This window comes from Diabrotica virgifera, chromosome 3 (assembly GCF_917563875.1).
Source record: "Diabrotica virgifera virgifera chromosome 3, PGI_DIABVI_V3a".
NCBI classification, from domain to species: domain Eukaryota; kingdom Metazoa; phylum Arthropoda; class Insecta; order Coleoptera; family Chrysomelidae; genus Diabrotica; species Diabrotica virgifera.
Window position 1 is genome coordinate 243,907,344 of NC_065445.1, and position 12,205 is coordinate 243,919,548.

The 12,205-nt window shown below is 32.6% G+C and overlaps 1 protein-coding gene across 7 annotated transcripts in view; it reads right to left on the reverse strand.

The window, feature by feature from the left end:
* Positions 1–12,205, reverse strand: part of LOC114328265 (copper-transporting ATPase 1) — a 204,074-nt gene that overhangs the window by 83,759 nt on the left and 108,110 nt on the right. For all 7 annotated transcript variants that reach the window (XM_028277071.2, XM_028277070.2, XM_028277069.2 and 4 more), the window contains 3 exons: positions 10,398–10,596; positions 7,089–7,418; positions 1,885–2,188 (listed from right to left, as the gene is read on the reverse strand). In XM_028277071.2, the coding sequence (XP_028132872.1) occupies positions 1,885–2,188; positions 7,089–7,418; positions 10,398–10,596 (833 nt within the window). The remainder of the gene's footprint in view (positions 1–1,884; positions 2,189–7,088; positions 7,419–10,397; positions 10,597–12,205) is intronic.

Below are 12,205 nucleotides of genomic sequence, written 5' to 3' on the forward strand. Positions count from 1 at the left end.
ATAATTCCTTTGTTACTGCTTGTTGAGATGGGGATAGATCTTCGGCGATGAACACCGTTGTACCTTTTAGAAGCTTGCACTTTTTTAGAACACTAATTTTTGCTGAATATGTTGCGAATTCTACCAATACTGATTTATTTGTTGGATTTTTACCAAAGACATTGAAACCACTGATATCTGAATTTACTAAATTTATATCCAGTCTCTGATTCAACTCTTGGATGATATCCTCAAGAAGTGTTGACTTCTGTACATTTAAGCCGAAAATAACAATATTATTTTTTCTTAGTTTATTTTCAATTCGTTCAATTTGATTTTTTAGTTCTACATTTTCAGTTTCCAGTCTTTTAACTATAATAGTTTGTTTTTCTTTCTCAACTTTCAGTTCATCAATGTCTTTTTTTAAGAAGGCTACTTCCTCCTTAAGACTAGATATGAAATATTCAGATAATCTCTTGTTCTCTTCCTTGATAAACTCTTTTAATTTCATAAATTCACGATCTTGACTATCAGGCATATTTTTATTGTATTTTATTAATTTTACGTGTATGGAACGCTTTATACTATACTTAATTTTTGTCAATAACGCACAAAAAACCAGAGCGATATCTTTTTAAAATTTATGGTTTTAGGTTAGTTTTGTCTTGTTTATTAGTATGCAATTACTTTCTACGTCTTTAAAACAGAAAACTTAGTAATCCCAGGTGATGAATGGTAAATACATTGATAGTTGTGAAACTCACCTCCCAATTTGTTTCACTATTTCTTGCATAAAAGTGGTTTTAAAGACGGAACACTTTATAATGACTTTTACTTAATCGAACCACACACACCTATGATCCTATTGTTTATATCTTTTCCGTAAATTCCGGTCAACTTTGACCGGTTGTATCTCAGGAACTACTCATCATAATTAAACGTTTTTTCTTTTAAAAGAAGCGTCCTGCCGCTGTTTTTCGAATACCGTTTTTATAATTTAATTTAGTTTATTATTTCCCGAGATATTCTATTTGTTTATAAGCCAAAAAATTCTTTATAATTTTAAAATATTCCTGAGGCCGCTTAAATAATCCAATTTCAATTCCGTAAAGTACATTAGATAGGTATAGTGTCTTTTTATGAAAAAATCATAGTTATTCTTATGCATCATAATTATTGTCGTTATTATAGCGACCGTAAATTTTTAATTAACAATTCAATTGTTGCTAAACTGTTCGTTCAATTTCCATCGGCTTCTGGAATTATAATCTATACGAAAAGGGCTTTTACATTACCAAGTTATTTAATTATTGATTAACAATTACTTATCTAAAAGTTTAGTTGAAAATTAAAGATTTTGTTGGAAAAACCCGCTTTTTCCGGGGAAGTTTTCATCGAAGTAAATCGGAAAAAACACGTCTCTATGCAGAATTTAATTGCGGTGATCTGGCTAATTGGCTCTGTCAAAGCCATTTTTCAAAAAAAAAAAAAAAAAATTGCGGTGAATTTTTATTTGAGTGTTTTTGGTGTAAAGTTAAAATCTTTGGAGTTATAGAGCAAAAATTGAAAAAAACACGATTTTCGGGCGCCATTTTGTTTATAAAAAAAATAGCACACTATCTGTGGACTTTGCATACCTATATTATTAATATATACAATCATAAGATTCGATTCCAGCAATAAAATTGCTGGTAAATAACTTTTCCCAAAAATGGCCTATTCTCCGATAATCAGCCCAGACTATCAAGGAAGAGGCTGTTTTATCAGTATTGCACTCAATGATTGGCTAGAACGACGCGTGGTGATTGGCTGAAAAAGCAAAAACGTCAGAATTTGACAGGTGAAAAAAATAATCGAGAATAAAATATACATTTTCATAACTTTACTGTAGGTAATAAAACTTACCGTGGTCCGGTTATTTCTGGATTATACTTAAACTTTCCTCTCTTTGTTGGCAACGCAACTTTGGCACTGTTCAAACCTGGAAGTTTCATTACATCGGTTTCAATTTTATGCACACAACTGGCACACGTCATCCCAGTGATTTCTATGTCGACTTCAGCTTCGTCTAAATCGGACTGTTGTATAACTGTGGAGGGGAAGCCCAGGTTTGTAATGGAAGTAGCTATATCTGGCGGACTCACCTCTGTTGGATTGTATTTGATATCAGCTCGAGCGCCGAGTAATGATATCACAATTTTGTTAACACCTGTAAATGTAAATAAGTAAATTACTCTCGTTTATCGAAGAAGCTGCTGAAATTATATAAACTGATTGCATCAATACCAGCATTAGATATACACAGTGGGCCAAAGAAAACAGTCCACCTCGATTTTTGGCAGTATTTATTAGATTTTAAGGAAATGAAGAAACAGGTCGATTTTTGATCTAAGGGGGACACATTTTTACGGTACATACATCTGTCATTTGTCAACCCCCTTCCTTCCACTTCCCTCATCCCTTATTTTTAAATAGGAAATAGGGGCATAGGGGTCGTGTGCTAGCTCATTTGAAAGGTTATTCAATTCTCTATTCAGTAATATTAACATTAACATAATTATTTATACAGGGTGTCCAAGAAAAATTATTTTCAATTAAATTAATTGACACAAAAAGAACAATGTATGTAATTTATTTAACTCAAAATACATTCTACTGCAGACATAGAACAGAAAAAAATGTTTATTTTATATATAATCATTGTTTGTTGCTTAAATTCAATATTCATCCTACCAAGAGTCAGATGGGTGGCAGCTTGAACATTGAAATTAAGCGAAATGCAATTTTATTTACCAAAAAACATTTTTTTCTGTTTTGTGACAGCAGTAGAATGTATTTTGAATTAAATAAATTACATACATTCTTCTATTTGTGTCAATTAATTTAATTAAAATATTTTTTTCTTCGACACCCTGTAGAAATAATTATGTTAATGTTTATATTACTGAATAGAGAATTGAATAATCTTTCAAATGAGCTAGCATATGACCCCTATTCTCTATTTAAAAATAAGGTGTGGGGGAAGTGGAAGAGAGGGGATTGACAAATGACAGATGTGTGTACCGTAAACCTGTGTCCCCCTTAGATCAAAATCGACCGGTCTCGTCATTTCCTTAAAATCCAATAACTACTGCCAAATATCGAGGTGGACTGTTCTCTTTAGCCCACACTGTATGTGTATAATGGCGAGAATTTGCCATGAGTGAATGAGTGAATACCAGCACACTATATATGTGTATAATGGCAGAGAATTTGCCATGAGGGCATGAGTGAATCATGCCCTCGTTCACATATCTACAGTGCTAGTCTAAAGTCCGTACCTCCCCTCGTATCTTTTGAACGATTATACCTATAATAGTGAAATTTGGAGAGAGTAAATAAACGGACGTAAGCTTCTTAACTAGTTATGACAGGTGACGTACTAGTGACGGATGACGTTATAGAGCCACTGACCGGTAATTTTAAATAGGACCTTATGGCAAGTGATACCTCGTTTGAAAGGTAATTAAAATACCTATTCAGTCATACTAATTTTTTTGGGTTTAGGTTGACTTTTCTTTTTGGTGAATAAATTAAATAAATATAATATTGTAGTTTCGAAGTTAATTAATAAAAAGTCAAATGTCCGCCTATGGATTTTTTGTCAAAAAAGTTGACGTTTTTTAATTCTCTAGTAGTTTTTACGTCAACGTCAACCTGTTTGACAAGTAATCATAGGCGGAATTTTGAATTTTTATTAATTAAATGCGAAACTACAATTTTATATCTATTTCATTTATTCATCAAAATTAGCTTAAACTCAAACAAAATTAGTATGACTGAATAGGTATTTTCAATACCTTTCAAGCGAGGTATAGCTTGCCATAAGGTCCCATTTAAAATTATCGGTCACAGTGGCTCTGTAACGTCATCTGCCACTATTACGTCACCTGTCATGACTAGTTAAGAAGCTTACGTCCGTTTATTTCCTCCCTCCAAATTCCACTATTATAGGGATAAGCGTTCAAAAGATACGAGGGGGGGGTACGGACTTTTGACTAGCACTGTATACATTAACGTTAATATATACAGTATGGTGCAAATGAAAAAAATAAATTCGTTATTTCGTAAACCGGCGACAATAAGGAAAAATCCCGAAACAGGTCGATTTTTATTTTTAGATTATGATATTTTAGCATATATATCACACGCGTGACGTCATCTATCTGGGCGTGATGACGTAATCGATAATTTTTTTTAAATAAGAATAGGAATCGTGTGCTAGCTCATTTGAAAGGTTATTCAATTCTCTATTCAGTAATGTAAACATTAACATAATTATTTATACAGGGTGTCCAAAAATATTTTTTTTAATCAAATTAATTGACAAAAAAGAAGAATGTATGTAATTTATTTAATACAAAATACTTTTTAATGTTTTCAGAAAACAGAAAAAAAATGTTTATTTGAAAAATAAACATTGCTTTTCGCTTAAATTCAATGTTCAATCTAGCTCCCGCTAGGCACCAGCTTTTTAGAAGTTTGAACAATTAATTTAAGCGAAAAGCAATGTTAATTTTTCGAATAAACATTTTTTTCCTGTTTTCTGACAGTAGTAAATGTATTTTGAATTAAATAAATTACATACATTCTTCTTTTTTTGTCAATTAATTTAATATAAAAAAATTATTTTTGGACACCCTGTATAAATAACGATGTTAATGTTTATATTACTGAACAGAGAATTGAATAACCTTTCAAATGAGCTAGCACACCATATTCTCATTTAAGAAAATCATCGATTACGTCATCACGCCCAAATGGATGACGTCACTTGTGTGATATACATATATGCCTAAATATCATAATTTAAAAATAAAAATCGACCTGTTTCGGGATTTTTCATAAAAGTCGCCGGTTTACGAAATAACGAATTTATTCCTTTCATTTGCACCATACTGTATATGAATGAAAACCCTGTCTGCTACTACATGTGGTACAGAAACGCTAACTTCCAGCTATTTTTCATCTTACATTTATTTTCAACTCAAAGAACCGAAAATCATTAAGTTGTTTGTACATTCACCATAGAATATTTTAAACAAATATAGCAATATGTGCGTTGTGTTTGATACTGAGAATTTTCTAATTTTATACTTATACTAAGAATTTCCAGTTTTCACTGTATTCCTTCACTGAACCGTTCTCTCCAGTTCTTTCTGTTTTTGCCAGTCTCCTTCCTAAAGATTTCTTCTTTCCATCGCTTCGTCCACTTCATCTCTGAAAGATCTTCGGGGTCTACCTCTCTTCCTATCAGGCTCCACACTACACACTGTTATTGTGTTTATCCGGCATTTTTCGTCTACTCTTCTGACATGCCCGTACCGGGTTAATCTCTTCTGTTCTATGTAGTGTATCATATCTGAGTTCATTTCCATTCTTTTCTTAATCTCTACGTTATTTAGTCTATATCTTCTTGTTACTCTGCAGCATCTCCTGCAGTTTTTCTTATTTATTATCCAATTTTCACACCCATAAGGCAGGATACTTCTTATCATGGTGTTATATACACTTCCAGCTGTATTATTTCTGTATTCTCCGTTTTAGGTATTCAGTTTTCTTTAGGTTTGTTTCTATTCCATTCTTCCGTATAGTATATTCCTGTTCTAGTTTTATCATTATAAAGCTGAGGTCATCTTCGTGTTGTGCGATCACTATTTGGTCGCCAGCAAAACTTAGGGTATATACTTGTATAAGTATCCGTTTCTTACTGGTATGGTCGTTCCTTCGCACTTTCTTTTCCATGGTTTCAGGATTTTTCCAGGAATATTTTGAACAGGGTATGGTATGCGGAGCAGCTCTGTAGTTCTACATTATATTGCCCGTTTTGATAGCTACTTTGATATTCTTGTGGAGTGCTTTTGCTGTTTGTATTAATATTCGTGGAGCTTCGATGTCTTCCATTGCTTCCCATAGCTTGGTTAAAGGCATCAAGTCATACGCCTTCTTAAGACCTACAAAAGCCAGATGGACGGATCTACTTTTTGCCATTTTTTTCTATTAGTTGCTCGACCGTGTAAATGTGATTTAAGCATGCTTTTCACGCTGTGAATCTTGCCTGGTTTTCTCCGATTTTCTCCTTTATATCTAATTCTAATTTTTCCTGTATGGTCTTTCCATTTCGAGTTTTAACAATGTCAAAATAACAGATTTATTGTTTATCCATTTATCGACGACATAATATACATATGTTTGACTTAAATCTTTTGATTTAATTCGTATAATTTTAATGTTGGCGCTAGTGCAATGACTGACTAGACCAGCGGTGCTCAAATGGTCGATCGCGATTCACTGAAAAAAATACAAATGGGAAAAGACGGGGACTATGCTGACTCACCACACTTGCCGGCTCATCTGTCAACAAATTGAAATTATTGATTGATCAAAGGAAGAGAAAGGAGTTAAACAACATTCCATTGTTGAAAAAAGGGTAACCGCTCATTTGAATTATGTTTATTATGAGATGGAGCTGCAAGCAATTCGTAGCGACTTTAAAAGAAGCTTCGCTAATTTTTAAAACATTCATGTCTATTTGTATATAAACATTTGTAACATTCATGTCTAATCCGTTTTCTTGTGAAGACGTGGAAAAAATTGCCACTGAAATATCCGTTACTTTCAATATGGAGATCATTTCTGTCCAAAATGAGGTACTGAAAATAAAAGTCCAGAGCTACCGATACGAAATTTTGGTCTTGCATATCCCCTGACAAATCCTCTTTGAGGCAAGTAGCTCTTCAGCTCATAGCATTCTTTGGATCAACGCACTTGTGTGATAGTCTGCTTTTTCCCCAATGAAGGTGGTAAAATTAAAGTGTCGTAATCGGCTTACTGACGAACATCCAAATAAAATTAGGATGAAAAACGTTGCCGTAATTACAACTCTATGTAGTTACAACTTTTTATTAAATAGAAATGCGCAATAAAGATTTTTATTTTCAAAATTGCTTTTTTTCCTATTAGTCAATCGCTGAAAGCTTGCAGTTTATGTGGTAGATCCCTCGCAGTACAAGTCTGAGCACCACTGGACTAGACTGATTATAATTAGAATTATAATTAAAATAACTTACCGGGTATCTTTAAAACATGTTTTTCAATAGCAGCTACACAAGAAGCACACGTCATTCCTTTTACTTGCAAATAACACCTCGACAAGTTGGACTTGGATGATTCGTCGACCTCACGGCTAGTGGACGCCTTACTAGATTTCGGACTGGTTACTATATTTTTCTCCACACTTTTATCATTAATAGACTTTATGTACGCTTCAAAGCCCATATCTTCTATCATTTCTGCTATTTGTTCAGGTGTTACTTTACTAGGCTGAAATTCAACATAGCCCTCTCCCTTGTGCAAGTCTACATGAATTTTTTGTACACCTTCCTTTGTTGATATCATTCCTAAAACATGTAGATATCTTTAGAAAAAAGTCCGAAAGGTGAATTTCCAGCGCATTTAAGCTGAAATTTGTAGGTTCAAGCAGAGAGCTCCTACAGAAAAACCTGGTCAACCTAGTCAGGAAGTTAAGGCAGATGACTATGTCCAACTTTCGTAAAGAAACAATGGAATCAATGGAAAATGCTCAACATATAAAAAATGAGAAGAATAAAGATAATACTTCCAATTACAGGAGTCTAAAAGTGTTCAACTACTAGACTGTTCAACAAAATAATTAAAAACAGATTGAAATTTACCATATTTAATGGGATTAACCACGCCACACCATCAAAATGTGAAGAAAGTTGATGAAAATAGCTGATCATAAAGTGAAGATTCATGAATTGGCAGAGGCCACAAGAATTAGTACAGAGCACACTAGACATATTTTGAATGAAGTTTTGAATATGAAAAAATTATTCTGCCAATGATTGTGTAATCACTTCTGAGCTTTGGACCTTACAAATAGCAATCCGTCGGATTTTAGGCGTCGATTGGTAACCGTTGATAAATCCTGGAACTAGAATGGACGCACGGCAGTGGACTCGAGCTGCAAAAAGTGCTCCGAAGTGGCCAAGAGTGGCTCCATGGGGTCGGAAAGGTTATAGTCGAGGCATTGAAGCACAAAAAAAGGCCTTACTGTCGATTTTTGGCGCAGTAAGACGGATTTTAATGCAGTTTGGTGCGTTGGATTCGTGAGAATGTCAGGAAATTTTGTGAACTAATGTAATGAATAGGAAATCTGAAATTGCATTTGTGCATAAGAAAAATGCATTTCAAAAGTGCATTTTTATTATAAATTTGTAACTCGGTAAATTTTCTTTCTCGGGGGTTTTTGGGGGTCGCTGAAAACGAATATGAGGTCGGCGAGAGTGTGCAAACTTCTTGGTGCCTGCAGCGGGTGTAATAAACGTCCTTCTCTGGAGTATGTGGTAATTTATCATATAATTGGCTTAAACTCATTACTCGGGAGGTTTTTGGGGTCGCTGAAAATGAATATGAGGTCGGCGAGAGTGTGCAAACTACCTGGTGCCTGCAGCGGGTATTATAAACGTCTTCCTCTAGAGTATTGTGGTAATTTATCTGTGCTGGTATTTTTAAGGCAGGTATTCTGGGTTGAATATTATGGAGTTTTGAGTTTGTTCTATTCCAGAGGTTTTGCTAGACTCTCAAGCACATTTGGTTTACTGTATGTTGTGCCCCTTAATAAAATTATTTACCACGGCTGCCAACTTCTTATGGATATGTACAATCCCCGATAATTTTCAGGAAACCGAATATTCCTGAACAGTTTAAACTGAGTAATATCCAATTAGCTGAAACTTACCGATACAGAATGTACTTAATGCCTATTGCCAAAAATAAAAAGATTGTCATTGGAAAAATTCTTTCATCTGTTGATGCATTTACCCAGCATTTAAAAAGGGTATATTTACAAACACAAATTTGGCTGCATGGAGAGGACAGTAACATGAACCCAACCGATTGAGGATGGGAATTACAAAATAATGTATTAATTCCAGTTAGAATGACTCAGCCACCTGGTCCTCCAAACATTTTAAATTTAATATTCTGTAGTTGTAAGTCAGACTGCGGCAACTCATGCGGGTACAGGAAGCATGGGTTAGTTTGTAATTTGCCTGCAAAAATTGTGCAGGCTCTGATTGCACAAATATTGCATTGGACTCGAGAAAGGAAGGCAATAATGAAGAAGAAGATGATAATGATGAAGAACATGAATTTTAAAGATAAATTACGATAAATTCTGTATAATCAACTTTTTTAACCATAAGTATATTATAATAATAAAAATGTATGTTTATTTATAATAAAAATACCACCCTTTTCGATCACTATAGTTACATCGAAGAAAATAGATTACCCCAAAAACCACCGAGTAACGAGTTTAAACTAATTATATGATAAATTACCATAATACTCCAGAGGAAGACGTTTATTACACCAGCTGCAGGCACCAGGTACTTTGCACACTCTCGCCGACCTCATATTCATTTTCAGCGACCCCAAAAACCCCCCGAGTTACAAGTTTGGGCCAATTATTTAACAAATTACCATAATACTCCAGAGGAAGACGTTTATTACACCCGCTGCAGGTACCAGGTAGTTTGCACACTCTCGCCGACCTCATATTCGTTTTCGGCGACCCCAAAAACCCCCGAGTAAGAAAATTTACCGAATTGCAAATTTATAATAATTGCCTATTTTAAAATGCACTTTTGAAATGCATTTTTATTATGCACAAATGCAATTTCAGATTTCTTATTCATTACATTAGTTCACAAAATTTCCTGACATTCTCATGAATCCAGTGCACCAATCCGCATTAAAATCCGTCTTACTGCAAAAAAATCGACACTTCAATCCTTCAATGCCTCGACTATTATGGCCACTGAATTTTGGGATTGTAAGGACATAATTTTAATTTACAATCTTGAAAAGTCAATACAAAAACAATAATATTATCTATGATTGGACAAATTTAAGCAGGAAATCAGCACCATATGCAGAAGAAAAAAGTGTTGTTACTCTAACACAATGCGCTGACTTTCTCATCCGTCTTATTGTCCTGATTTGACCCCGTTCGATTAATTTGTTCCTAAATCTTAAGAGATGGCTCATAAACAGCTCGAACGAAGAAATAATTGACGAATTTTGAACAGCTTTTAGAATCGTATTATTTAAACGAAAAATCGCTAGAGTCGCTGTATTGAGCTATAAGGGAAGTATATAGAAAAAAATGAAAGAATTTTCTGGAAAACATGTTTTTTCTTTCAAAGGAAGTTACTTATTATTAACACCTAGTATATACGGTATTTACAAGTATATGTGGGATATTTCAGAATAGAGCTTTTTTGCCGGTCACTAAGTAAGGTAAATGAAGAAAACCCCAACTACAGACATTATTTTAAATTAAGTCATACCTTCTATACTCTGCACGCATGAATTACATGTCATCCCCTTGATTTCTACAATACAAGATTCTTTATCTTCTTTTTGTTGTTTTTCCAAAAGTGGAAGTGACGCTTCGAAACCCATTTCGTCTATATAGTCGCATACTGATTGTGGTGTAAGAATATTGGAATCGTATTTTACTAAACCGTAATGTTCTTGTAAATTTACCTAAAACAAGATCCAATGTTAGTGAATATTTACCAGAGTTATTAAAAATAGTTAATCAAGACTTATCAGAGTAACTCTTTAAATGTTGATAGTCATTATACATATAGGGGAGTGCATATAGATTTTCACTTCGGAAAAAATCAAACAAGATAGAACTTTTTGTAATTTCATTAAGAAATGTTTAATAAACAACATCAAAAAGTTCTACTCGAGAAGTGGGTGCTTCATTTTTTATTAAACAAATGAACTACGAAATTAGATGTTTTTTTAAATAACTCCGAAAATATAAATTTTAGAAAAAAACTGACTTGACCATTGAAAAATTCAGACAATTTTACAAAAAAAAACCTTATATAAAGAATTTTCTAAAATTAAATCTGTATCTTCTATAATTTTTGAAGTGTATGGTTGAGTTATTTTAATGTAATTCTTTAACTAATGGATCAAATGAAATTTTACAAATTGAACATGAAAGAAGAATAATTAAGCTATCTTATGGTTATAATAGAAAGAAATAAAATGTATGGTCATAAGTACGGTGTGGGCGGAAAGTGAGCCTTACATGAATTTTGTTTAAAAATGATTTAAAAATGTGTAAATAATACATTTTTTCTTATAAAACTCTCAATTTTGCACAACTTACCTTTCAAGCATCTTACTAAATGATGTTTCATTCAAAAAAGTCTCAAAAATTTAATTCAAATGATATGACGTCTCAAGAAAATGTAATTTTTGAAATCTTCGTAGTTTTATAGAATTACCACCACTTTAAGACGGTATTACTCAAGTTTGAACAGATCTATTACAATTTTATAAGTACTTTTTTAAAGCTTAGGATGTAATCTTTAAAATGCACTAAATTATTTTACTTTAGAATTGAAATAAATTATTTCTTTTTGAGAAAATTAAGAAAGATAAAGATGTAATACAAAAACAAAAAAATACCAGCTAAAAAAATGTTTATACAAAGTGATCAAAACTTTTTTCTGTAAAACTTACCTAAAATACATTTAATAATAAGCTTTAACAATAATAAATGTTCAGTAAAAAAAATTTTTAGTTCTTATACAGTATTTCTGCGTAACTTGGAACCTATTGATAACTTTTTTTATTATAAGTTTTACGAAAAAAAGTTATTCTTTATAAAATACTCTGCATCGTATATAATCTAAGATGCAATCATCAAATATCAAATTTAATTAATTTTATACGAGGTATGTCAAAAAATATGAATTTCACTCAAGAGTAAAGTACCTTTACATTTCACAATATCGAAAGTTGTTAAGAAAAGTTGTTTGGAATTAAAAAATTTTTTTTAGTGTTCAATTACATCCTTCTAATTAAAATATTGTGTTTAATAAAGGCTCTTAAGAAAAATTGTTTTACATACCTCGTATAAAATTAAAAAAGTGTGATATCGGATGGTTGTATCTTAGATTTTAGACCAGGGAGAGCATTTTATGAAGAATAACTTTTTTTCGTGAAAGTGATAATAAAATAGTTATCATAATAATTGTAATAAAATGATGATGAGTATTCGTAATTTGAGAAAAAATTGAATTTTTTTTTCAATTAGAATGGATGTAATTGTATATTTAAACATCGTTTT